Below are 27849 nucleotides of genomic sequence, written 5' to 3' on the forward strand. Positions count from 1 at the left end.
AAAAAATAAGTTGCAGTGGCAGAGCAGCAAGGGTTATATTTAGAGCATAAAGTGGACCACTACTGTCAGTGGTCAAGTGTCCCTAAATTCAATCCATTCCGGTACCAAAAAAAAAAAAAAAAGAGTTAGCTATGGGTGACTTCAAGAGTCCTCCTGCCCCAAGGACCAGGAAAGTGGAATGCCAACCACCAAGAATTCTTGGCCTTGCCATGCAATCTGCCTTAGGGCAGGGAGCTAACCACCTGCATTGGGATATTATGTGCTTGAGGGGTCAGAAGGATTCCATCCAAGGAGCTCCTTTTAGCACTGTGCCAAGGACTTCTCTAAGGAAAATGTAAATCCCCCAAGTTTTAGTAGCAAAGAGTTCTGGAAAGAGGTTCTCCACCTGGGGAAAAATAAATGCTTCCAGGACTTTCGTATCCTGGGTCAAGACCACAGGCTCAGTGTGGCTGCTCCTGAAAATTCAACCTCAAAGCTGATCCTAGACCCTTCCTAGCCTCAGCTGAGGCTGATGTACACTCCCCCCATAAAAGTAAAATACCAGTGGGAGGGAAGAAAGAAAAGTGTTTTTTTAAAGGAAACTTATTATTCATAACTCTACCACCTATGTCATAGCCTTATTTTGGTCTTCTTGTGGGGGGGTGGGGGGACACTCTACCACTGAGCTACTTGCCAGGCCTTTTTTATTTCTTGCTTTGAGACAGGATCTGGCTAAGTTGCCTCAAGTCGGCTGTCCTCCTGCCTCAGCCTCCAAGTGGCTGAGTTTACAGACTGCAGGCACCTAGCCAGTTGACTAGTCATCTTCAATGCCTCCTGTTGGAAAGAATTCCAACTCTTGTCCTGCTGTTTTCACTTAACATGTAAATACACCACTGTATCTTGAAATACTCAAAGCATAATTCAAGGACTTGCTAGATATTTCACCACATATTTCACCACACATTGGCCTGGCTTCAAAAGAGCTCTACAAACAGGAAAGTTTTTTAAAAGGCAGGAAGTCCTAAAGTAATGATCTATATTGCCCAACACTACCTGCCAACCTGCTGAGCTGGACATTGATGACCTATTTATTTATTTATTTATTCATTCATTCATTCTTTACTTTTCCACTGCTCTGGCCTCACGTTTTGTAGGCAAGTGCTCTACCACCAAGTCACATCCCCCAAGGTGTCCTTCTTTAATTTTTGGTCTCCCTCCACCCATCCCCTCCTTGGCCCCTCTGCCTGAGCTGGATTTAAGGTAGGTCTTGGGAGAAGGTCACGGCCTCAAAGATTTCCCAGCAGACATGGCAATGGCAACGGAGCAGGCTCAGACTCCTGCTCTGAGACAGGCCTGGCCCTGGCCAGCTCCAGGGGTTACTTCCTCATACACCACGGCATGACTCTGGGTCAAACCCACAGACTATTAAGAAATGCGGGAAGTTCCCGTTGCTCTTTGCTCAGTATCCACCAAGCCCTGCTCCTTGCTCCTTCCGTTAAAGTGGCCCTTTCTGACTACTACACCCTTAAACTCCTAAAACCCTTTTCAACAAAAGCCTTAAAAGCTCAATATGGGAGCTGGGGCTATGGCTCAGAGGCAGAGCACTTGCCTGGCACGTGTGAGGCACTGGGTCCAATCCTCAGCACCACACAAATATTAATAAAATAAAGGTATTGCGTTTGTCTACAACTAAAAAATTAAAAAAAAATTTAAAAAGCTCAATATGTACTTTTGAGGCCTTAAATATAATAAAAGTTCAAACTAAAGGGACGAATCCTCAAAATCGTGCTCTCCAGGCACCACAGCAGCGGGAGACAAAGGGGAACGGGGGCTCGAATGACCAGCCAAGCCCCTCCCCAGCTCTGGGTTTCTGGGGGTCTTTCCAGAAGGATCACAAGCCCCCCGAAGGTGGGCGCCCGGCGGGCTCCCCTCTCCACTCTGCTCTGGGCCAGGCCAAGGCGGGCCCGCTCCGCGCTGGGAAGGCGGCCGTGGTCTCGAGCTCCGGGATTCGCGGGGCGCTGCCGCCGTGGACAGTGCGGGGCCACCCGCCGCGGCTTTCCCGGGAACACCGGGGAAAGTCCCGCGCCGGGGCGGGGCGGGGCGCGACGGCCGGCGGCCCTGGGGGCGGAGCGGGGCGGAGCGGGGCGCCGGAGCCGGGCTCCCCAGCTCCCGGGACGCTCGGGAAGAGGCGGGCCCGGCGCCCTGCGCTCTGCGCTCGCCATGGCCGCCGCGGGGGCGACCTGAGGGCTCGGCGAACCCCATCAGGGGCCGGGCGGCCGCGGCGAGACCGCTGCTGCGCCCAGCGCCCCGGGCCATGCGGCCGCCGGCGCCCCCACGGCTGTGGCTGCTGCTGCCGCTGCTGCCGCCGCTGCTCGACTGCCTGCGCGCCGCGGCGCCCCCGCCAGGTAAGCCTGGCTAGGACACCCGGAGGCCTGGGCAGGGCGGCTGCGGGTGGGTGTGCGGGGCCCTGGCCGGTGTGGAGGTCCGCCCAGTGCCCACAGCGCCTGCGGCGCCGCTGGGTGCCCGGATTGGGTGGGGTTCAGTGGACTTCCCGGAGCGCTGGGGTCCGCGAGGTGTCGCGATCGGCAGGGGTCTGCATAATGCCGGATCGGGAAGGGTTGTGTAGGAGCCTGGATCGGGAGGGTGCCCGCAGCTAGTGGAGCGGCCCGGAGGCGCCCACCGGGAGCCCGCAGTGAATGTGGAGTGGGCGGCGGGGAATTCCAGGCAGTGACCATGCAAGGATTTGGAGCAGCTGGAGGGAGCCGCTGGACGGCCGTCACCTCTTCCGGATCTTGGCCCCTGGGACATCCTTCCCAGACAAGGGGACACTCCCGTTGCCCCTGCACGAAGCTGGACGCGCTGCCGCTTCTTCTCCCCCAGCCCAGAACAACCAAACCTGGAACTGACTGCCGCTCAGATCTCCAGATTTTCCAAATGATCAAAGGGAAAATACACTCCAGAGATCTGAGAAAGGGCTGCCTCTACTGACCGCAGATTCTTAACCCCGGCTAGAGTGGGTTTATCTCCTTCCGGAGAGCCCTCTCCAGTGGCCGGACCTGAAAGCTGGACTCAGACCTTCCTTGAGGCAGCAAGGATTGGTGCTGTAGGGGTCAGCCCAGGGACAGGGACTCAATTTATAAGAAATGTCCACTTCCCTCCAGTTGCAAGGAGGGTAGGGACGTCAGCCGAACCAGGATTTTAAAATCCTAGCTCTCCTCTGCCCAGACCCACTTTCCCTGGGCTCCGCATCTTCCTTACCTCTGACCCTAAATGACCAATGAGCCAAACACAGAACTAAAGGAAAAGAAAAAGATCTCAGTGACAAAGAACACTGCACATGTATTTTGCTGGGTTCTTTCCTATAGAGAGATGATATCAAAGGTTGAATGACACTTGAATAGTCTCACGAAATTAGAGATTTCCTCCCACTTGAAGGTGATGTTGGGGATTTGGTTCTTTCTACCCGCTTTTCTTGCAAAGACCCTCAATTAAGTTTAGACTCTCCTGAAAGTGGGAGGAGGGGATGTCCATAAGGATGTGCGCTGGTTAAATGCTTGACTATTTCCATAGGAGACATTTCCATAGGAGTCAGTTTGAATCTCAATTCTGATGCTCCCCAGCTTCAAGTTTTGAGGAACCTATTTATGTCCCCTGCCTAGGCCTCCTCAGATGACATTTGGTAATTGCCCAATTGGGTGATGGGCAAATAATGGTACTTTGTATCAGGGCCACTGAGGGTGTGGCACTGACTGTTGGTGGCCTGTGAACTGTTTACAGGTTACTTGAGATGAGTCCATTTTAAAAACTTTACAATTTGAAATTGTTTCAGCATCCAGGTGTGTGTCCATCTTTCCAATGATTAACTTACTGTGTTCCACAAAAGTCTTGTTCTATAGTTCATTGACAATAAACTGGACCCATAGATCCTTTGAAAAGTAGTAGCGCTTTATACTAATCTCTTCAGAAAAAGCAATTTGAAATTTTCATACTAAATAATTTTTATAAAAATCTAATTGGGATTTTTTTAATATTTATTTTTTAGATTTAGATGGACCCAACACAATGCCTTTATTTTTATGTGGTGCTGAGGATCAAACTGAGTCCCACCTATGCTAGGCGAGTGCTCTACCGCTAAGCCACAATCCCAACCCCCTAACTGGGATATTTTTAAAGAGAAATCCTTTTTTAGTCAAAACACAAAGTGAAAATGTTAACAATGATTATACGGCAAGCAGGTAATAGAAAAGTTTCCAGACTATTCCCTGATTTACAAGTGTCCTTTAATAATAATGAGATTGCGTTTATGGCCAGAGCAGGTAGACAAAAGTGTTGGAATAATTTTTTTGAAACGAAGATTTATAATATCTATTCCTTAGAATTGTTAACAGGGTGGCACATATAAAATATCAGACCCAACAATTTGTAACCAGGCTTTGTTGAGTAGCCATTTGCTCCAAAGAGAAAATGTAATCAACAGTGTGAAAATGTAGTAAGTCAATTTAATTACCTGAGTGTTGAAGAATTAAGGCTTCTATTTGTAATTGTAGCTGCTGCTTAATGGATATGTACTTGTGCTTTGGAACTGTATTGCCATTAGCTGCTAACTTGAACATCTAAACCTTCTAATGTGCTTAGAGACTTCTGACAAAGATGGTCTATCCCCAACAACATCAAAACCACTGCAAATGAATGTTCCTTAAGTCTCCTGTTTGTCCACAGTCTCTGCGATCAAAACTCTCACGAAGGTGGGATGTTTTTGGCTAACATTACAAATGATAATCCTAGTTACCATTTGTTGAACCATCTTCTAAGTCAAGGTGCCAAGCATGTATGTATGTATGTATGTATGTATGTATGTATATACACTCTCTTAATTTTCTCAACCATTCTTTCAAAGTAGATAATCTTCCTATTTTATTCCCAAGAAAGCAAAACTGTCCTTTAGACAAATGATCTATGTAAATAATTTGATGTCCAGTACTTACTGAAGTGAGGAATGGATGAGGAATGAGGAATGTTTTTTTACTTCTCATTTGTAGGGTGTTGGAGGTGAGATTATTGATGTCATGTAGTTCATGTTCATCATAATGCCCTCCACCAAGCAGAAAGATCCTGAAGAGCTGATCCTAGGTTGTGGAGATCAATGATAAGTTAGTGTTAATTGTATTTTAGGATCTGTACGTGAGTTGTTAACCAAACTATGTCGTTCAGACCAGGATAGCCTATTTTTAAGTTTGTATAAAGTCCCAAATGCCTGGATGCAGGACAGCTTGGGGTGGTGGGTTGGGGAAGGAAGGATCAGAGGTGGCAGATTGGGGCAGAAAGGTGGCTTAGAAGGAGCTGTGACTATGAGGAGCAGTGGACACAATTCATGGGTTACACCTGGATTATCTCCTCTTGCCATTAGTAGTTGATGACTCATTTCCTCTGAGACCATGGAGAAGGAAGGTAGCATGGACCTCTGTGCACCCTTCTAAGGATTTATCTAAGTTTTTATCTGGTAGGAGCTGGGTGTCCATGAGGCCTGGGTGGGACTTGATTAGTTTCTGATTGTTGCTGTAACATCACTCATTTAGTGGCTCAAAACAAGACAGACTTACTATCTTACAGTTGTGGGGGTCAGAAGTCTGATCTGAGTTTCACAGGACAAAAGTCAAAGTTCTGGAGGCCCCAGAGAGAGGAATTACTTCCTTGCTTTTGTCAGCTTCTAAAGAATCACCCTGTGATTACATTGGGCCCACAGATATCCCAGAATAATCTTCCTATTGTAAGGTCATCGGACTAGGAACCTAAGTTTTATTTGCAACCTTGTTTCCCCTTTACCATGTAATCCAACATATTCACAAGACACAGACACTGTGGGGGGTGGGGGAGCGGCGGGTGCTATTCTGCCTATGACAGGACAGAACCGTGGAATACCTTGCCCAGCATCGGGCCACCCATTTGTGGCCACTCTGTCTTGGAAACTAGTTGCGGCTCACCACCTGCAGAAAAAGCCATTCATTCATGAGAAATCAGGAAACCCTAAATTAGTCAAATCTTTGAAGTGACATCGACAGCAGTGTGTCGATTACTCTTGAGAAAATTGAGACTCAGTGGCTATAGGCTTTGGATCAGGATTCCACCTGAGGCCCTTTGTCCCTGAATTCTTGTTCTTTTCCCATGGAGCCTCCGTCAACACCGTTGAAGGCAGGTGCTGTGGCCCTAAATATATTGATTGACTCTTTAGAGCCATCCAGGTAAACCTGTGTTCCAGTGTTGTCAAGCCCCCCCGCCCTAGCCTCTGAAACCAGAGAAATGGGGAACGCTAGGTAACTCAAGGAAGGGACAGAGAGCCTGGCTTTGCGTGGGTTGCGTGGGTTGGAGTGGATAATGCAACCCTCAAGAAAGTGGCCATGTAATCTTTAAAGAACAGGCCATTCAGTCAGTAAATCCTGAGCACCTGCTGCTCCAGGCCCTGAGACTAAAACAGCTCCAAACCCAGCAACATCCTGCCTCTCTGGAACACCCACCCCATTGCCTAGGAGAGACTGTCCGCTGCCAGCAGTGAGGAGACGTGGTGATCTTGTTTAAAATTAGCTCCTCGGTGCCTCTGCGGAGCCCTGTGAAGCACGCCGCTGCCAGTCCCATTCTGAGATCCAGACACCTTGCCAGAAGCAAGAAGCCCAAGTGATCTAACTCTGGGATCTAGTTCTAGAGTCCGTGAAGGACTCAGGTAGGCACCGTGCCTTGGAGAAAAGTCACTGCAGGGGACAGAGTCCAGAGGGCAGCTTGTCATTTTACTCCAGGGCTCATATCAGGCAGCACCTGAGCAGCCAGAGGAGAGGGCTCTCAGGAAAGGGACCTGTGAGGGCAGAGTCCCGAGGAGGAATGTGCTAGGTGCTTCCCAGGGCCAACAAGGGGCCACAAGGCCTGGAAGGAAGAGGGTGAGTTTCAAAGAGGGTCTTTGGAGACATGAGGAGAGCAGTTTTGTAAGGTCCAGCAGTGAATGGGCAATCTGGCACCCTGGGGCCCAGAGTTCTGAAACTCCAAGAAACTCCCCCTGAAGACAAAGCTGTGCTGTGCCGGTCCCCCTCAGGCTCGGGAACGTGGAAGCTGAAGACAGTAGAAGCTGGTCTGGGAACTCCAGTTTTGACAGCGATGAGTGCTGATGATTGAACCTGGGGTCTCACGGGTGCCACTGCGCTCTGTCCCAGCCCTGATAGGGACATAGTTTGCCATCCCACACATGGGTTAGGGTGGGAACACTTCCTTGTCAGCCCCAGGTATGGGGCTTCCTTTCTCAACTGGATGTTTAGGCTGGGGAGATGGGGTGCCCCGAGATGGAGGACGGGAGGCAGAGAGTATTCCTTCTGTCTCCTCCCCAGAGATAGGGGACAGTGAAGGGGCAGCGTGGTAGGAGTCTAGTGGTCTCCAGAGATGTCCATACGGAATCCCTGCAACCTGGCATGACACAAGGGACCCCGTAGATGTGATTACGTTGAAGACCCTGAGATGGGGAGATGGTCCAGGATGGTCAGGCCATGTGGGCCCAGTGTCCTCAGAGGGTCCTTTGGAGATGGAAGAGGGAGCAGAAGAGATGGTAGTTCCAGAAGAAGCCGGCCCAGCATTACCGGAGCAGGGTGCCATGAGCCAAAAACGCAAGCAGCCGTCAGAGGTGGGGAAGGCAAGGGAGTGGATTCTGCCCTGCAGCCTCCAGGAGGAACACAGCCCTGCCCACACCTTGGCTTCAGCCTGTGGGTCCTATTCAAACTTCTGATTTCTAGAACTGGAAGATTATTTAATAAATCTAGGTGGTTACGAGCCACCCGGTTTGTGGTCAGCAGCAATAGAAACCTAATACAGACAATGAAAGGAGGTTTCTGAAGTTCTGAACTTGATAGGTGCCCAGCTTTATCCAAGCACTCACCCCAGGGGCCACTGCCCAGCCCCCCATGGAACAGGCACTCAGCTCTCAGCTCAGTTTGGGGATCTCCCCCATCCTGGCAGCCATAGCAGGCTGCCTCCCACCCCGCTGTTTTGCTGGTCTGCCTTTGGCCCAGGTTCTTGTGAGACCTGGCCTAAGTCAGGAGAAGTGTTGTTTAACTGTTGACAAGGAACTAGAGGGAAGGTCAGCCAGAGCTTATAGAAGTGGAGGCGATGGACATTCTCTAAGTAAACAAGTGGTCACAGACCCTTGCCAGTATGTCCCTCAGAAGAGCAGCAGGCCAGGCTGTAGGCTGCTTGGCACCCTGTTCTTCAGGTTTGGAGGCATTTACTGAAAATATGTGGTTTGAATTTCCTGCTTTGAATTCAGGAACAGCGTGTTTTTCAACTTTTCTTTTTACCTTCTGAGCATTTCTCATTAATCTTTCAATCAGAGAAAGTGTTATCATGGTTTCTCTCTAGAGAAACACTCTGTGCTTTCAATCTCCGGCCCAGTCCTATGAAGCATCTGCCTGACAGGAGCTTGAGGTAGCTTCTTCCAGGCCACCCAAAGAGGGGGCTTCTGATACACGTAGGGAGTACGGGATTTTGTTGTTCATGGCTCTCAAAACTCTCCTGTGCCTAAGGATGAGCTGGGAAGCTTGCTGAAATTGCAGATTTCAGCTGGGTGCGGTGGGGCATGCCTGTAAGCCCAGTGGTTGGGGAGGCCGAGACAGGAGACTTGCAAGTTCAAAGCCAGCCTCAGCCTCAGCGAAGCACTTAGCAACTTATTGAGACGCTGTCTCTAAATAAAATACAAAATAGGGCTGGGGATGGGGCTCAGTGGTTGAGTGCCCCTGAGTTCAGTCCCTAGTGCCCCCAAAAAAGAAAATGCAGATTTCCTGATCTTCGGTGAGACTTGGGAATCTGCAGTGTATCTGGTATCTCAGTGATTGTTTTGTTTTGAGGTCCTTGAGAAACAGAGAATCTCTGAAGCCCAGAAGACAGCCCTTCACCTCTCTTGCACCTTTGGGCTTTGGCCCACCTCATTTGGGGTGTTTTTGTGCAGGTTCACAGAGTTTTACCAAAAACTTCCTTGGTAACCATTCTAAGGCTAATGCACATCACATGGTCAGCAATGTAATCTTTACCCCAACTCTATGGGGTACTATTTGCAATCCCTTATTCCTGAAGAAGAAACTGAGGCTCAGACAGTGTAGATTCAAGTGCACTTATGAACAGTGAACCTGGGATTCCAGTCTCACCAACTGTAGTTCCCAGGAACTATTCCTAGCTACTGGACAGTGCTGGTGGAGAGGTAGCCCCAGGTACCTTTGTAACCCCACACTTACTATGTGCATAGTGCTGCCTTTGCAGTCACAGGTGGGAAGGGGACATGTCCAGGGAGAACAGTGTACCATTTCTGCACTTTGACAAAAATAGAATTATATGAATGATACATTGATAATGTGCCTTTAAGGGTTTGGGAAATTGACTTTTCTCATTTGCCCTCCCACTTTCTTCCCTCTCCCCACCCCTCTTCTCTCATTCTTGACTCCTTCAAGACTCCCTTTCCCAGCTGGCTGCTCCTCAGCACCCGAAGATTCGCCTGTACAATTTGGAACAGGTTCTGAGTTGGGAGTCACCATTCCCAGTCAATGACACCAGACCAGTTGTGTACAGCGTTCAGTATAAATAGTAAGTGGCTATCTCTGTTGTGTCCATGCTGCGAGCTGTGGAGGGGGGGGGGTCATATGGAGCCCTGGGGCCAGCTGCTGGCTACTGCCTCTTAGCAGGACCGTAATGAAATCTGGGGGAAGTGGATATTTCTCTAATCCTTTTAAAATCTCCAAGAGAGATTTCACAATTTCCCACTCATCTGGAGGCTTTAATGGTGCAGCAGAGAACTCTGCTCTCTAACCCCGTGGCGTTTTGCTTTAAGGAAACGTCATTCTTTCACTAAGAAACGAATAAGAAACGTTATTCTTTCAGGAAAAGGGTTGAATTCTGGTCTTAGAAGAACAAGAGGCAGATGTCAAGTCTTCACTTTCTTCATAGTTAAAAATCTGAGTGACTTAACCACACAGGCCAATTTAGTCTCATCGGGAGTTTGGTCAGTTAATCACAATGAATTCTGTTTCTCAGCAGGTTCTCAGTTTTGAGTAGTATATTATTCTGGCCCCTCATGATATCTCTCATCTCCTTTCCAAGCTTTTTCATAATTTGCCTTCACTTGATTTGCAACATAAACATATATAAAAAGACTGGCAAAATACAGGTCCTTAGTGAGTATTTGTTTACCTTGCTGAGTAAGTTAATTGAAGATTAAGGTAAAGTTGCTGACCAATTCATTTTATACTACTGAACAAAATTTAAAGAAATGACAATGTTCAGTGCTTGTGAGAAGGCAGTTGCTCACATGCTGCTGGTTGCAAGATTAATTAGCATAGCCCTTTGAAAAGCAATTCTGCATTTATTATTTATACATTTAAAAAGTCACAAGACTGCCCTTATTACTTTTAACCCAAGCAGATAATCTAACCCCATCCCACCCCCAAAAAAGAAAACAAAACCATATTCACAAAGATACACTTTGAAGTGTATATTCATATCTATCGGTAGGAAAATGGCAAATTGCAGCATGCTCACTTACAAAATGAAGTGGGTAGGCAATAACTGAAAAAGATAATTATATGTTCTATGGTCACAACTGTAGGGCTGGGGATATAGCTCAGTTGGTAGAGTGCTTACCTTGCATGCACAAGGCCCTGGGTTCAATCCCCAGCACCTCCAAAAAAAAAAAAGTTTTGTGACTGTAAAATGTGGAATGTATTTATGGTGAAGAGCAGGAAGGGAATGTAGAAAAATTACAGGCAGTTGATTTCCTAGAGAAGTGGATTTCCTAGTAAATTTTAAAATTTATTTTGTAACGGATACATAAAAATTTGTGCATATTAGTAGAATACCATGGAATGTTTCCAGACACATATATGTTGTGTAATGTGTCTGTCAGGTTAAACATATCTGGTGTCTCATTCATCATTTATCATTTCATTATGGTGAAAACTTTCTTCCAGTTTTTTTGAAATATACAAAACATTATGTTAACTACAGTTGCCCTTCTGTGCCACAGCATGCCAGAACATCTTGCTTTCTATGTAGCTGCAGCTAAGTACCCGTTGATTCAACTTTCCCCATCCTGCTACCTCCCTACTTTCCCCATTCTCTGATAAACACCTTTCCACTCTCAATTTTTATTAGAGCATCTTTTTTAGATTCAAAGTAGGGGTGAGTTCTTGTAGCTTATTTGTCGCTTAACATAATGATCTCCATTTCCATCCATGTTGTTACAAACCATAGGATCTCATTCTTTTTATGGCTGAATTGCATCCCATTGTGTATCTGTACCACATTTTCTTTATCTGTTCATCAGTTAATGAGCACTTAGGTTGTTTCCATTTTGGCTACTGTGAATAGTGCTACAATGAACTTGGGAGTACAGATGTCTCTTTGACATACTGATTTCATTTCCTATGGATATATTATTCAATATTAAATGTCTACTACAAGAGTATTTGAATCTGAATCACTTCCTCCAATTATTATAAGGTACCTAAATGGAACAATCCACTAGGACTGGCTACACAATTTTCAGGGCCCAGTACAAAATGAAAACATGGTGCCCTTGTTCAAAATATTTTGAGAATTCAAGGTGCTACTGCAGGGCATCAAACCACATACCTTCTGAGAGTGGTGCCTTGTGCAACTGCACAGGTCAAATGTCCATGAAGTTGGTCCTACTTTCAGCATTCAGTCAACATAATCTCTGAGAAGCAAACAGGAAATTTTCAGGAAGGGAAAACCACAGCCAATTTATTGACTAGCATTCCTGAGCCTTGAAAAGAGACGTATATTTGTAGATTGACTAGAGGCATCAGTATTACAAAAAAAAAAAAAAAAAACTTTATTGATTTTTTTCAAAAAGTTTGATAGTTTCATATCATATACTAACTTGTTTTGCTTTCTTTCTTTTTGGAAAGTATTTCGTTGTTGGTTTTTTTTTCCCTCAAGGATAGAGGTTGGGTTTAATAAAAGAAAAAAGTGGAGCAGTTACTAAAAACCGAAAATGAGGCTTTTTTTTTTTTTTTTTTGCTCTCAGATTCATTTATGTATGTTTGGGACTTTTAATTAAATTTGAGGCAGGTGGGACTGAAACTTTTCACTTTCTTTTAGAAAAACAGTATTATAATTATGAATGAAGGTGCCTTTGTTTTTGTGATAGTCACAGTATCAAAGCCAAAATGACACGGTGCACTTTGTGGGAGGATTTGAAGTTCAGATCATAGGTTGCAGATAACGGCCTGAAGGCTGTGTGGCCCCAGTATCTGATTATTTTTTTTTCAATTAGTCGCCAACATTTACAAATTTAAAGATTTAACTTTAAAATTTAAAAAATATATATCTCGAAAACTCCTGAATTCCTGGTTGTTTTTGCACGTGCAGATAGCGGACAGTGGCCCTTCTAGATCACAGCCTGCCTGGGCTGCTGCCAGCCTTAGTCTCAGACCTGACTTCTCAAAACATTCTTTCCTTGTTTTTTTTTTTTTTTTATTTCAATAACAATCGTTCTTTGTAGAAAATCTGAAAACCCAGAAAAGTAGAAAAGATAGAATATGCTCCAAGAGTAATCACTATTCTCATTTTAGTGGTTTTCTCTCTAGATTTTTTTCTAAATGCGTATAGTGTGTGTAGAAGAATGACACAAAGCTGAGACTATTCTTTGGGGTCCTGCTTCCTTCCTTATGTTTTCCTTTTAACTTAACATAAGTAAGTGTGTAAGCACTTTCTTCAGATAATTATTTTGTGTAGACATTTTTATTGAATGTCTTATATGAAGTCTTACATGTGGTGTATTTAATTTTCCCCATTACAGGGCTAGATATGTGACAGCTGGTGACTTTCTTAAATCACATCTTGCTACATAAATTATCTCTGTTTTCTCACATTTCTGGAAGAGAGGTTGATGGGTGAAAGGGGACGAACTTTGTTAATGTTTTGTAAGTGGCCTAATAGAGGCTGGGCAGGGCTCTTGCACTGCACTCCTGGGGACAGACCGTGAGCCATGTTGGTGTTAGTATATGATATGAAACTACCAGACTTTTTGAAAAAAATCAATAAAGTTTTTTTTTTTTTTTTTTTTTTTTTTTTGTAATACTGATGCCTCTAGTCAATCTACAAATATACGTCTCTTTTCAAGGCTCAGGAATGCTAGTCAATAAATTGGCTGTGGTTTTCCCTTCCTGAAAATTTCCTGTTGGGGCTGGGGATGTGGCTCAAGCGGTAGCGCGCTCGCCTGGCATGCGTGCGGCCCGGGTTGGATCCTCAGCACCACATACCAACAAAGATGTTGTGTCCGCCGAGAACTAAAAAATAAATATTAAAAATTCTCTCTCTCTCTCTCTCTCTCTCTCTCTCTCTCTCCTCTCTCACTCTCTCTTTAAAAAAAAAATCCTGTTGACTTCTCAGAAATTATGTTTACTGAATGCTGAAAGTAGGGCCAACTTCATGGTCATGTGACCTGTGCAGGGTCCTGCCCTACATTGGTCTTGTGTGGTGATGGCCACCTCCTTGCCTTAGAACTTGGTAGAAGGGCAGGTTCCACCTGGGTTCTGCCTCAGAGGAGGGCTCAGAGTGTTGTTGGAGAGGTCTCTTCAGTTTCCAGGCATATGGCCTGTGCCAGCAGAGTCTCAGCATGTGGGGACATGGGTCAGAAAGAAACCCTAGGCCTAGCTGTGTGTTAACCTGAACTGAGTCCTCCATAGGCACTCCCAGCTCTCAGTCCTGGAAGGCGAGAACAGGGCCAGCAGCAGTTCTGACCGTGTTAGTGTGGAAAAACAGGAGCGGGGGTAGTGGTAGAAGACCTGAGAGTCGACTCAAGAGCCTGTCCTGGAAGGCAGAAGTGGGATTCTGTTTGTTCGACATTTACTAGGTGCTTACTGGACCCTGGGCACTGGCTCAGTCCACTGATGTCCACTCACTCCATCCTCGTGACGACTCCAGGAGGCAGATACTACAGTTGACCTCTCTCTTGTGCATAAGAAGACTGAGGAACAGAGATGTTAGGTAACCAGGAGTTGAACCCAGGTGATCTGGCTCCAGACCGCAAGCACCTATGCACTGTGCTATGCTTTTTCTCACAATGAGGGTCGATTTCCAAATGAGATTTTCTGGGGGTGGAACTCAGTGGTACAGAATGTGCTTAGTATGCCCATGGCCCTCCCTGGGTTCAATCCCCAGTACCAAAAATAATAATAATAATAATAATGATAGATAAAAGTATGGAGCAGAGGCCACCCAAACTAGTTCATTGCAAGGAGGAGGCAGTGGGACTTTCCAGGTAAATAAAGTTCAGGCCGGCTAATGCGGCAGAGGCTGACGATGGGCAGTGGCATGGTCTTGAGGCTGTGTTCGTTTGTTACTCACTTAAAAGGGGACAACAGCGCCTGATTGTTACCTTCTGCACACAAATAGGGAGGCAGCACTCTTTTCTACTCTTCCTCACTCCCAAACTGCCAAGCTCCATGTGTCAGCTCTCATTTAAATTTGGATGTCTTGTTCCTCTTTAAGCTTCTTATCTGAGAAACAATTTTATAAAGTAGTTCTCACACAGGGGCAAGGTGGAGGAGAGGGCAGAAGGCAGAACATGGTCAATTCCATGTTGAATCAGGGAAGGGGCCTTTAGGGTGTTGGGAGTTTTTCTTCCAAGTTCAACAGCTGGCCTTGGCAGAGAGAAGGTCAGAGTATCTTCAAGCATCTGTATATCTTGAAAAAGAAGTGAGTTACCCCTTCTGGAACACACCCTGCCCGTCTGAGGAAAGGTGCCTATAGTTTGGGATCCCACCTTCCATAGGGTCTAGACCCCTGAGGCTCAGTGCTATGTACATGGCAGGTTTCCTCTACAGAAGCCTTGGCCACACATCTTGAAATGGCTTTCATCTTGTCACTTGCCACTTTGATAGAAGGTGCATCTCAGACAGGGTCAGGGTACACTAGAAGCATGTGGTATGTGGAGGTTGTGGCTGTGGGAACAGGGAGGGACCTGTTGCTTTCTAGGCCAAGTTGTAGTTCAGGGCACATCTTGTTCCTAGAAGGGACACTGCCCGCTGTCCCTCACTCAGTCTCCTAACTTCCACCTCCAAGGCCCTTCTGAACTCTGTCTCATTAGACAAGGACAGAAGTCAGAGCTGAGGACTCGAGTCTCTCACGGAGACATGGCATTGGGGCTCTGGGAAGTGTACTGTCACTTGCGAGGATTTCCAAATGCACGAGGCAGACCCTCTAAATGGGCAGCAATGGGACAAAAACAAACTCCACACTAGCAGGAAGCAAGAGTGGAGCTTCTGTCAATTCAGGATCATTTCTAAGATGTGGGCTCCCAAGCCTGAGTTGGAAGCACTGAAATCAGTTGTGGGATAGGATGAGAGAAAATATTTGTAAACCATTTACTGATAAAGGACTTGAATCCAGAATATGTAAAGAACTCTTAAGACTCAGCGAAAAGATGCATAACCCACTTAGGAGGTAGATAAAGGATTTAATTAGGTAGTTCTCCAAAGAAGACATATAGATGTCCAATAAGCACATGAAAAGATGCTGAACTCCAATATTCATCAAGGAAATGCGAATCAAACCACAGTGATATACCAAGCACACCCAGGTGTAGGTGTAAACTAGGATGGCTGTGATCAGAGACAAATATAACAAGTGTTTTGAGGATACAGAGAAACTGGAACTCTCAGACATGATCGGTGGGAATATAAAATGTAGCTACTCTGGGAAAAGTCTGGCAAGTGCCCTGTGTTGGTTAGTTTTGCATCACTGGGACCGTCAAGAAAATTTGGAGGAAGAAAAGTTAATTTGGGGCTGACAGTTTCAGAGGTCTCAGTCCATAGATGGCAGACTCCGCTGTTCAGGGGCTGAGGTGAGGCAGATATCATGGCTGCAGGGTGTGGAGGAGGAAAGCTGCTCGTCTAACTGCAGCCAGAGAGTGGAGAGGGAAGGCGGGGAGGGACTGCAGGGAAGAACAGCCCTTCCAGAGCACGTCCCCAGTGACCCTCCTCCAGCCACACCCCCCTGCCTATAGTTACCAGCCAGTCCATTTAGACTAAGATGGACCATTAGATTACAGCCCTCACACTCCGGTCATGTCTCCTCTGCACATTCCTGCATTAACACAGGAGCTTTTGGGGGGACAGATACCTCATATCCAAGCTATAACATCCTGGAAAAGTTAGACATAGAGTTAACATATGACCCAGCAATTCCACTCCTAGGTACATACTGCAAAAAATTAAAATCTTATGTCCACACCAGAACTTGTGTTTTCAAATTAGTCAAAAGGTAGAAACAATGCATATGTCTACCAAATGATGATTGCATAAGCAAAATGTGGTCTATCCATGCAATGGAATATTATTTGGTTAAAAAAAAAAGTGAAGTACGTGCTACAACATGAATGGACCTTGTCACAAGGAACCAGTGAAAGGCTCCAATCAAAAAGTCCAATCATATCATATGGTTCCGTTCATATTGTATGATCCCATTCAGAAGAGGGAGAGCTCTTGAGACAGAAAGTAGATTAGTGGTTACCCAGGAGCAGGGGTTGAGAGAAAATGCAGAGTTGCTGCTAAGGGCTACCAGGTTTCTTTTCAAGGTGATGGAATGACTCTAAAATGTTCCTAGTGGCGACTATAAAACCCTGTGCATATACTAAGAACTGCTGAAGTGTCTGTTTTAAAATAAGCAAACCCTATGGTATGTGAATTAGTTGTCAATTGTTTTTATACTTGATCTTTGCCAAAAGACTGAGAAGCTATATTAAGGCTGATTTTTAGAACAGTTCTCAGGACACTCTTACCCATGAAGAAGAGGAATTCTGTGGATTGAAACCCTGTTTTCCTTAGCAGCACCGTTGGTGAATGGTGTGATGTCACGGTCGAGTCCATAAGGGTGAATTGTACTCAGATCACAGCGACAGAGTGTGACTTCACTGCAGCCGGCCTTTCGAAGGGCTTCAACATCACCTTACGTCTTCGAGCAGAGCTGGGAGAACTCGTTTCTGCCTGGGTAACCATGCCTTGGTTTCAACACTATCGGAACGGTAAGAGAACTTGACATGCCTCTTCAGTGAGTGGTACACATCCCACAGCCTCAGTCCTGCTTCTCACCCTAAATATTGGCCCCAAACAAGTGGATAGGATGATCAGACCTGGGGGCTGATGCCAGAGAGTGTTGACTTGCCAGGCCAGGAGTCAAAGTTGGCCCACCACCTGTTTTTGTAAATCCAGAGTTATCGGAACACAGGCCATTCTGTTTTCTCCTTCTCCTCCTCTTTCCCCTTCCTCTTTCCTGTCTTTTCCTGTTCCTCCATGCTACGCCACTGTTCTACCACTGAGCTACATCCTAGCCCATGCCCACCTCACCTGGCCCTTCCTGGAAAGGTCCGCTGACCTCTGTGCCAGATGGGACGGTAACATGTTGGCTCCACTGTTGACCCTCCTGCTCTGACACAACTAATTCTGTATTGAAGAAAGATTTCATCCAACCTTAAACAGTGCCTGCCACATAATATTTGGTGAATGTACCAGTGTGTTCCCAGGCACTAGTTGGGGCAGAAGGACTCTTAGATGCTAGTAGTCTGTTTGTGGCCTGGTCAGCCATGCCAGAAGTTCCTAAGTGTCTCTGGTTTGGGCACACAGAAAGTATGATGCTTACTTGGATCCTGATTCCAACAAACTAAAGAAAAGCATAAGACAGTTGAGGAAATGTGACTGTCGTCTAGATATTTGATGACACATAGAGCAGTTCTTATTCATTTATTTTAGATATTATAATGATATTTTGGTTATGTTTTTAAAAGAGGGGGTGGTCTTAGTTAGGATGATAAATTTTATGTGTATTTTACTACAACAAAAAAGGGGGGAGAAGGGTCTTATATTTTAGAGGTACCTACTGAAGTATTTGAGATGAAATGATGTAATGTCTGAGATTCATTCAAAAGAATTCAGAGTGCGAGGGACAAGGACAAAGTATATGAGCACAGAAGAAACCAAACTGGCTGTAAGTTCCTGGTTAGGTTGCACGATGAATACTTGAGCTTGTGTTATGATCATGTCTCAACTTCCTTTGTGTTTGAAATTTTCCTTAATAAAAACTTTGGGTTTTTTTGGTTTTTTGTTACTGAGGATTGAACCCAGGGTGCTTAACCACTGAACCACATCCTCAGCCTGTTTTTATATTTTATTAGAGACAGGGTCTCGCTGAGTTGCTAAGGGCATTGCTAAATTGCTGAGTCTGGCTTTGAACTCTCGATTCTCCTGCCTCAACCTCCCAAGCCTCTGGGATTACAGGCACCACCACGCCTGGCTGGTGTTTTTTTTTTTTTTTTAAGTCAATGGTTTGTTCTAGGTGATATGCGGATCAGAACAGAAAACACAAGGAAGTCCCTACCAGCTGGTCATCTACTAGGGACAGTCATTTGTCCTTGAGTTGAAAACCAGCACACATTTGAGCTGTGAAGTATTACCTAAGTGGGAACTAGGAATTAAAAAAAAAAAAGTCAGGATAGTTACCAACACTACCCAGGGGACAAGAGATGGTGACAGAAGCACTACCTGTCATGAAAATTATTGGTCTGGTGTCAGCCAGCGGCCACTCCCTGTCTCGCAGCCTGAGTTGAGCAGCGATGTTCTTGGTTAGTTCCTGGCCGCCTTCTCATTTGCAGCCTCCTGGCTTCTAAGGATTGAGGCAGAGATGGTCTCGAGGCCCACCAGTTGCCCTCACCACTTTTGGGGGGGTCAGAGTCAGTAGCCAGTGTGAAGATGGTTTACACAGTGGAGGAATGGGGCGGGGGTAGGCAGCAGGCTTTGGTGTCATACAGACCTGGGTTCAGATCCCAAATCAGCTGTTTGCTGCCTGTGTCACTCTGGGCTTCCGTTTCCTCCTCTGGGGAGTGGGGATCACCTTTCATGGCTGTCACAAGGCTACATGGAGCCTCAGGCTGCTCTCATTGGTTACCCCTTGCTCATCAAGCCACTCTTTCCTGGGCCCTTGAGAAAGCAGGCTATTTTTCCCTTGAAGAATGAGGCTTATCAGATGGAGATCAGATTCCAGACCGGGGCTGTGTTCAGAAGGGAGGTCTGTGAGCATTGCCCTTTCAGCAATGAAGTGGTCTGTCCTGGCGGGTATCCACGTGCCCAGCCATTCCCATGGACACACATAGAGAAAGCGAGGGTAAGAGGCTTGCAGCTGGTGGGCAGGCCTGCAGTCGGCATGCTGTCCATGCTCTGTTCACCGAGCTCTGAAAAGGGAAGCTGGGAATGTGCAGGAGAGTGTCTGTGAGCAGCTTCAGAGAAAGAGCTCTTTGTCCCTGGCAGCCAGGCCTAGAATCTTGCTACAGCGGGCAGTGGGCCAGGGGCCCTGGCACTGCCACCTGGCATCATCTGGATGTAGTTCCTACACCACAACTATGAGATGAAAAAACACAGATGCAGACCCTGTAGGGACCAGTTTTTGACAGAGAAGCTCAACCAAATGGTGTGCCTGGCCCTTGCCAACCTGGAGCACCCAGGGCAAGCGTGGGATGTACGGGAGATCCAGCCCCACCACTGTGAACACGCAATAGGATTGTCTCCTATGTAAATGTGCCAAGATGGCCCTCAGAACTTGAAGCATGCACCTGTACTTTGATCTGAGTTCCTCCAGTCAATAATACCATATACACGGTTGTTCATTAAACACTATAAACTTTCATCCATGGAACATCATGAATCACAGTCCTTGGTTGTCCTATGAATCATATAAAGAGCCATAATAAATAGACTTACACCACGACAACATTTCTCATTTATTAGGTTCAAACTTACTGTTACAAGAAGCTAGGAGAAAAACTCTTAAAAGTTAGAGTTAAAAGTTAGCAAATACGCAGGGTATGGTGGCCCGTGCCTGTAATCCTAGCGGCTTAGGAGGCTGAAGCAAGAGGATTGAAAGTTCAGAGCCAACCTCAGCAACTTAGAGAAGCCCTAAGCAACTCAGGGGGACCCTGTCTCTAAATAAAATACAAAATAGGGCTGGGGATGTGGCTTAGTGATTAATGGTAGTGCACCCCTGAAGTCCTTGCTCCTTGGAAGTCTGAGGCCAGAAGATCACTTGAGCCCAGGAGTTCAGGACCAGTCTGGGAAACAGAGTGAGACCCTGTCTCAAAAATAAATAGTAAATGCCACTTATTTATATTGAAAATGTATGTTTATGTTATAGGTGAGGGCTAACAAATATTTTCCCCCTCTGCATGACCTTTGGTTAACCAAAGGTCAAAGGTTCTGTTGCTGGGGCTGGGGCTGGGGCTCAGTGGTAGAGCACTTGCCTAGCATGTGTGAGGCTCTGGGTTCAATCCTCAGCACCACATATAAATACATAAAATAAAGGTCCATCTACAACTAAAACAATATTTTTTAAAAGTTCTGTTCCTCTGGGAATCTGATAAATATGTTGTATCACTACAAAACAGAAGCTGTTGCTTTTGGTCAAATGACCCCTGATTGGAAAAGAGCATTTCAACTGCTGGGGCCATCTTAAATACCTGGTGGAAAGCCATATTCTTGACACCAATAAGTGCAATGATTCTTATAACTGGGTAGGTCTCTGGCTGAGACCAGGGAGCAACTCCACAAGAGATGGTGGCTCTGGTGGCCTTTTGGCCAGGGAGGATCTTGCACCTGCCAGATATGATCTCACCTCCTCATACTGACCTGTCCCCCGAGAGGCGGGAGAGGCTTGCTCTGGGCTGCGATGTGTGCTCCTACAAGGATCCCTCCTTCTGCTTGAAGGTGGACTTCCAACTAAATCTCAAACCCAGAACAGTCCGTCAGGGTTTTGTGCATCTGAAGGCAACCTCATTGCATATACACATATAAATGTATGTGTGTAGACACACTGCATAGTTACTATATCTATAGGACATGCTACACATTAAACATGCATACATACAGTACATATATTCAGTATAAGAGTGTCTGTGTGGGTGTGTCCGTGTGCATATATATATATGGTTTTTTTGTTTGTGATTCTATTTCAGTTACTGTCGGGCCTCCAAAACACATCATGGTGACCCCACGAGAAGGCACCCTGGTCATTACCGTCTCCCCTCCCTTTGAAGTTGATACCTCCGAGGCCACGTTTTTGTATACTGTCTACTATGAGGAGAAACCAGGAATGAAACAGGCAAGAGCATTTTTCTTCTCTGTTTTGATTTTCTTTCCTTTGGGGTTTCCAATTTAGGTGAAGAAAGAAAACTTTAACATGGGCCCAGGGACCAGGGTCTCCTGGTATCTCTTGGAGTCTGAGCCCTGAGCCAGTTTTAATTCTCCCTCTTCAAAACCCATTTTTCCACACACTATGCAGAGACTTTAGCCTGGCAGGTGGATCTGAAGGGCCCCTCTTTGGTATCACCCACGCCCACTGTTTGGGGTCCAAACCTTGCTAGTGCGTCGTCCATGATGCCTGTACCATCTCTGAGCCAGGGTGCAGGGAGGTTTTAATGGACCTGTTTCTATTCAAACCATTGATATAGTTAAACCTCAAGGACTGCAGAGGTCCTAGAGTTCCATATTAGTTACAGTGAGGCCTCCAGAAAACACCTGAGTGACATCAGGAGAAGGCTCCCGTATCAACAGGCTCCCTTTGATGTTGACACCCCCACGGGCACTTTTCATATCCAAGAAAACAAAGAATCCATGACCGCAGTCTAAATGGTTTGAACAGCTGCAGAAAGGATATATGTGAGCAGGTCTAAGTCTACTAGAACGCAAAAGAACCTTCCGTGGAGCAGAACCAGCAGGTCTGAAAAGGCCTGGTACGCGTGGAGACTGCAGGCAGGGAAGTTGGCAAAGGGACATCAGATCACAGGGCCTGGTCAGCCCTGGACAGTCAGAGTCCAGCCTTCTCCCAGTGCCATAAGTGCTTAGGGTCATTTGACGAGAACAGCATGGGGAATCAACGCATCTCATTTCAAGCCTGAAGCAGCTTGGGAACTAAAGAACATTATTTCCTAGAATATTTTTTTTTCTTTTGACCAATGTAAAGTATCCAGGTTAGCTTAACCATAAGACACAAGATGTCAACTTTAAAGGAGAAAAATCTACTAGCCGTTGGCACTTTTCATCGATTTTCTTTTTCTCTTTCTTTTTTTTGGGGGGGTGGGGGTGGGAGAATCAGGCATTGAACCCAGGGGCACTTAACCACCAAGCCACATCCCCAGCCCTTTTTTATATTTTATTTACAGACAGGGTCTCACTGAGTTGCTTAGGGCCTCACTAAATTGCTAAGGCTAGCTTTAAACTCGTGATCCTCCTGCCTCAGCCTCTCGAGCTACCAGGATTAAAGGTGTGTGCCACCCACGGCACCTGGCTGCCCTCCAATTTTCACAGAAAAAAAAAAAAAATGTGTCCTCTGCAAGATAGTGGCTCCTTTAAAAAAAAATATATATATCTTACTACTCTTTGATGTGTTCACTTTGAATCTGAGGAAACTCTGGAAAAACTAGGAGTGGCTAAACGCCACGTCTGGGTGCTTTACATGCATGTTGTGATGTTCGAACAGGTTAAAGGCCCTTTACAGAGCAACTTCATTTTTTTGGATAATCTGAAGCCCTTCCGAATATACTGTTTACAAGTTGAAGCCCAGCTGTTCTGGAATGCACAAAAAATCATCAGACCTGGGCAGTTGAGCAACACATCTTGCTACGAAACAACAGCAGATGGTAAGCACACCTTCTTATATCCTTTGTGAGCTGGGAGAAGAATACTTCTCAAATAGCGAGATTGGGGGATGCTAATAAGGCAACCAGTGTTGGGAGTGAGGAGACCCAGGGAGAAGGGGGTTTGGAGAGAGTACCTGACTGCAGGTACAATGAGGTTGAACAGCAGCACAACTAGCCTCATGCTGAAGAGCCCTTATCCAAAGTGCTTGGGATCAGAAGTATTTTGGATTCCAAACTTTTTCAGATTTTTAGAATATTCACATGTACATGATGAGATATCTTGGAGATAGGACCCATGTCTAAACACAAAATCCATTTGTTTCATATACACCTTGTACATATAGACTGAAGGTAATGTGTGTGTGTGTCTGTGTGTGTGTGTGTGTGTGTGTGTCTGTCACTGGGGATTGAACCCAGCACCTCCCACGTGCTACATAAGCACTCTACCACGGAGCTGCCTCTCCAGCCCAGGAATTTTATAGTGATTTTAGTCCACCTGCATTTCGACTGTGATCCCTACATGAGGTCACGTGTGGAGTGGTCCACTGGTGGTATTGTCTGAGGGTTCAGAATGTTTGGGATCTTGCAGCATTTCAGATTTTGGATTTTTGGCTCAGGGATCAATTTAAGCACACGAGGTGGGGACAGAAGGAAGGGGAGCCGTCTGTTTCACCGGGACGTGAATCCTTTTTAAGCCTTGTCAGGTGAAAAGTTAACTTGGGTTCGTGTCATGTGGGAAGGTCCCCTTGTTCACTTTTATATCATCTCTGCAGCCCACGCCAAGCAACAGCAAGTCATCGGGATCTCTGTGGGGACCCTTTTGTCGCTGTTGCTCCTGGCAGGGGCCTGTTTCTTCCTGGTCCTGAAATACGGAAGCGTGGTTAAATACTTGTTTCACACCCCGCCAAGCATCCCGGCACAGATAGAGGAGGTAAGTGTACACACATGTACAGGGGTGACGCATCGGCCCTCCACCGGCCCCTGGCCCCCCATGATTGCCATGGACAAAGCTGTGAACACAGATTTCATTTAAAAAGGGGCCAGGGCTATTTGCACACCCATGTTCATTGTATTCTCCAAAATCTAATGGGGGAAGCAATGCCAAGGTCCATTGGGGTGATTGGATAAGCGAAACGTGGAACATTCATACAATGGCGTATCATTCAGCCTTGAAGAAGAAAAATTCTGATACATCATGAAACCTGAATCTTGGAGACCTTGGGCCAAATTTAAAAAGATAGTCACAAAAGGACAAATATATGATTCCATTTATTTGAGATTCCTAGAATAGGCAGTTCATAGAGATAGAAAGTGGAAAGGTGGTATCGGGGCTGGGGGCGGAGGAGTGCTTCTGAGTTTCACTTCTGCAAGGTGGAATTCTGGAGATGGCTGGTGGCAGTGGCTGTGCAGCACTGTGAATGTCCTTGGCACCACTGAACCAGACACTCCAAAATGGTGATGGTGGCAAATTTTATATGTATGGTTGACCACAAAATAGATCTTTTTTTCAAAAATGGCACAGGGTTGCCAGACATGGTAGTACGTGCCTGTAATCCCAGCTGCTCGGGGAGCTGAGGCAGGAGGATTGCAGGTTGGCAGTCTGGGCAACTTAGTGAGACACTGTCTCAAAAGAAAGAAAGAAAAGAAAAAGGACTTGGGGTGTAGCTCAGTGGTAACGCACGCTCCTCATGTCACAAGGCCCTGGGTTTAATACCCATTATTGAAAAATAAATAAATAAGGCACAGGATTGGCCAAAAAGATGTCCTAGCCTGGCCGGGAGATTGGCTGTGTGGTTGGCCCTTCCCAGAGGCAGGGGTCTGTCCTTCACAGGCTGGAGAAAGCCTGGCTGAAGAATGGGAAGCCAGATCTTCACCTTCAGGGATCGGGATCCAGATCAGGAGCCTGGGCAGACTTAGGGAGAAACGTACACACCCCGGGCTGTGAGCACCAGGCCTCGTACACCAAGCACTCAGGGGATGGAACCAGCATTTTAAAAGAGAAAGAAAAGTGGCCTGGGCCTTGTGTATGGTCTCATTTCTGGCACAGCCCAGTCCTCTGAGGCTCTGGGAAGTGGCTGGGAATTCTGAGGATATAGTCAGGACATTTTTAAAACTAATTGAGAGAAAAACATTGAAAAGTATTTGCTTCCAGGGCTGGGGTGGATCTCAGTGGCAGAAGCTTGCCTAGCATGTGCAAGATCCTGGGTTCCATCCCAACACTGCAAAATAAAAGCATTTGCTTCCAGAGATTTTATGTTATTCTCTGGTGAATTTGGAGTAAAGGTATTAAAAATGGGTTCTTATTTTGCTGTGTCTAGAATGAACAGATGTTAAGTCCAAGTCTGTGAAAACATTGTGACACTTCTAGAGAGATCTGTCGTTGTTGTTCCTTCATCCCTAACGATATATTTAAAATGCATAAGCTTGTAAGAAGGTCCCTACCAGAACCTCCCTGGTTAATGTGGTCATACAGCTGTCACTGGACCTTGGAACTTCACTTGCAATAATAATCTTCGTCTCCAGCAGAACCATCAGCTGGGCCCTAGTGAGTCGTTCCTCTGGGTCACGCCTCTGAAACAGGGTCTTTCAGTTCGCTTTCTTGGGAAAGTGTGAAAAATATCTACAAAGTTCGCTGAAGTTACATGAGAACAATGAATCATATCTCACTTCTATTTCTGAGGTTTCACAAGAGCACATGATACGATTTTGTTCCTCCTTTAATCAGCTCTCGGCTCACTGTATTTAGTACCCTTCAGCATTTGCAAGAGCTAAGCAACAGTTTCTCAGTAACATGGTGAATTTATGGCTAAAAGTAGGAGCAAAGAGCAAGTTCAGTGCTGAGACCCCTCCACAGCGGGGCCTCGGCTCCCTCAGGGCCCCAGTTGCACAGCCCCAGGACTCGTGTCCTGTGTTGTGTAGAGTGGAAACCACAGGTGATGCAGGGGCTGAGGACCTGCTGGAAACTCTTTCTCTTTTACCCTGTCATGGCTGAACGCTCGAGCAGTCCCTGTCCCTGTCCTCCTTGACTGAAAAGTTTTTTTGGGTTTTTTTTTGGTTTTTTTGTTTGTTTGTTTTTTTGGTACTAGGGATTGAGCTCAGGGGCACTTGACCACTACAACCCCGGCCCTATTTTGTATTTTATTTAGAGACAGGGTCTCCCTGAGTTGCTTAGGACCTCGCTTTTGCTGAGGCTGGCTTTGAACTCATGATCCTCCTGCCTCAGCCTCCCTAGCCGCTGGATTTAAAGGTGTGCACTACTGCACCTGGCAAGTTACATTTTTAAAGACACTTTAGGATTCATAATCTACCAGCCTCCCCTGAAAGCAGCAAGTGTTTCTGTCTTGCTTTTCCAGAGTTACACCCTTTCAAAGGATTAACGTGTTGAGCCTTGGGTCAGTATTAGAGCTCCTCCTGGGATGACGAGGGTGTTCACGTATTAGAAGTTATTTCAGGGCGGGGCATGTAGCTCAGCAGTAAAGCATGTGCTTAGCCTTCGTCAAGCTCTAGGTTTGATCCCCAGTGCCACATACACACACAAAGATGTGGACAGGGTAAAGTCTTACCCAGATAAAATATGAATCTACCAGCTAAAAGTAAAGTAAAGGTCTGGTACAAGGAACTGATAAACTAATCGCAAGTTTGTTTTCAACCTTTTTTAGTACTTAAAAGACCCAGTTCAGCCCATCTTAGAGGCCTTGGACAAGGACATCTCACAAAAGGATGACACCTGGAACTCTGTGTCCATCATTTCGTTTCCAGAAAAGGAGCGAGAAGATGTTCTCTAAATGCTTTGAATCAAAGCACCAGTCCAGCCCACGGACCTCCGGCACCAGCACATTGAGCAGGGAAACAGCTGGGATCTCACAGAGAGCAGCACTTGGGACTCCCTCCCCAGAGGCCTCCAGCACCCAGCAGGGGATAATGGGTCTCCTGGGGAGGCAAGCTTATTGCTTTTAAGAATTTTCTGAATCATACAAATTTCTAGAGTGATTCTACAGGAATATCTCAGAAAAATTAAGCCTTCTCTTAAACACTAAAAAAGCATGTCATTATCCGAAACCTGGCCCTCACACGCCTGTCGTGTTCTTTTCATTACTGGTTGGGCTGGCCGCCAGTCCTCTCCTTAACTCTAGTTGGGCAAATGAGTTGTCCGGACTGTCACAGTGAGAGACCCTTAGCAGCCTTTCATGACTTGACTGCTGACTTAAAATGTGATTGATCCTGTAAATATATTCCTAATATTTTAAGTGTTTGGGTTTTTTTTAAAGCTGGAAATAAAAAGATTGTATAGTGAACTTGTAAAAAGTCTATGTGAAGTCTTTTCTCTCCTTTTAACCTTTCTTATTTGGGGCTTTTTCTTCAAAGTTTTGATATTTTTAAGTTATCCTGTCTAAACTTGTGTTTTCTTAAGTAATGCCCTGATAGAGCAGGAGATGCCTCGGGGAACTCAGCAAGAACTTTCTATGGGTATCACTGGATTCCTCGAAAAGTCCTGAGGGGATTTTCCAGAGCAGCATTAGTGCCTGGTTTATGTGATGAGTCACACTGTGTTGACTGAGGCAGGGCTGTGGGCAGTGAAGGGAATTAGCTAACAGTGGTGTTATCTGCTAAGCACACAGTGATCTGCTAGAGCCAGTGTGGGCTCCCACACAAAGGCACACAGTAGCCTTGGGCAGAAGCCCTGCAGACAGCCTTGCTTGATAGGGGGAAGAGGAGATGCCATCTGTAGTTTGATGAAATGTCTAGTGCTGGTTGGTGGAACCAGCTTCTCTCCCTCTGTTGGGTTTTATTCCGCTGGTAAGGAATTGGCTCTTTCCAACCAGGCGTTGGGTGCTTAGCCATCCAGGTTGGCAAGAGTTAAAAGGCCAGGCCTGGGGTTGCAAAACTCACTGGTAGAGAGTTCGCCAAGCATGTACAAGGCCCTGGGTTCAATCCCCAGTCCTGCAAAAAGGAAAAGAAGGACAGCTCCTAGGCCAAATACATGGATCCACTTGTGAGGCCTCTATTTTACCTGTCAGGTGCACCTTGAGTTGACACAGGTTTGGAGGAAGTGTTAGAAGATGGATATTATAAGAACTTACTTTGGATGGTTTAGAAGATTTAAAATAGACGGGCTAGGGTTGTGGCTCAGCAGTAGAATGCTCGCCTCC

At 46.1% G+C, this 27849-nt stretch overlaps 1 protein-coding gene across 1 annotated transcript; it reads left to right on the forward strand.

The window, feature by feature from the left end:
• Positions 1-1937: 1937 nt before the first annotated feature.
• Positions 1938-27004, forward strand: IFNGR2 (interferon gamma receptor 2). Its single transcript, XM_081300956.1, is given in 8 exon segments — positions 1938-2384; positions 9450-9582; positions 16848-17044; positions 21017-21162; positions 22540-22699; positions 23473-23630; positions 26359-26479; positions 26482-27004. Coding segments are annotated over 8 exon segments (1065 nt in total). The 5' UTR covers positions 1938-2293; the 3' UTR covers positions 26541-27004.
• The last annotated feature ends 845 nt before the right edge of the window (positions 27005-27849 follow it).

The sequence above is a fragment of the Spermophilus citellus genome (assembly GCF_964194105.1).
Source record: "Spermophilus citellus genome assembly, chromosome: 7".
In the NCBI taxonomy this organism is placed as follows: domain Eukaryota; kingdom Metazoa; phylum Chordata; class Mammalia; order Rodentia; family Sciuridae; genus Spermophilus; species Spermophilus citellus.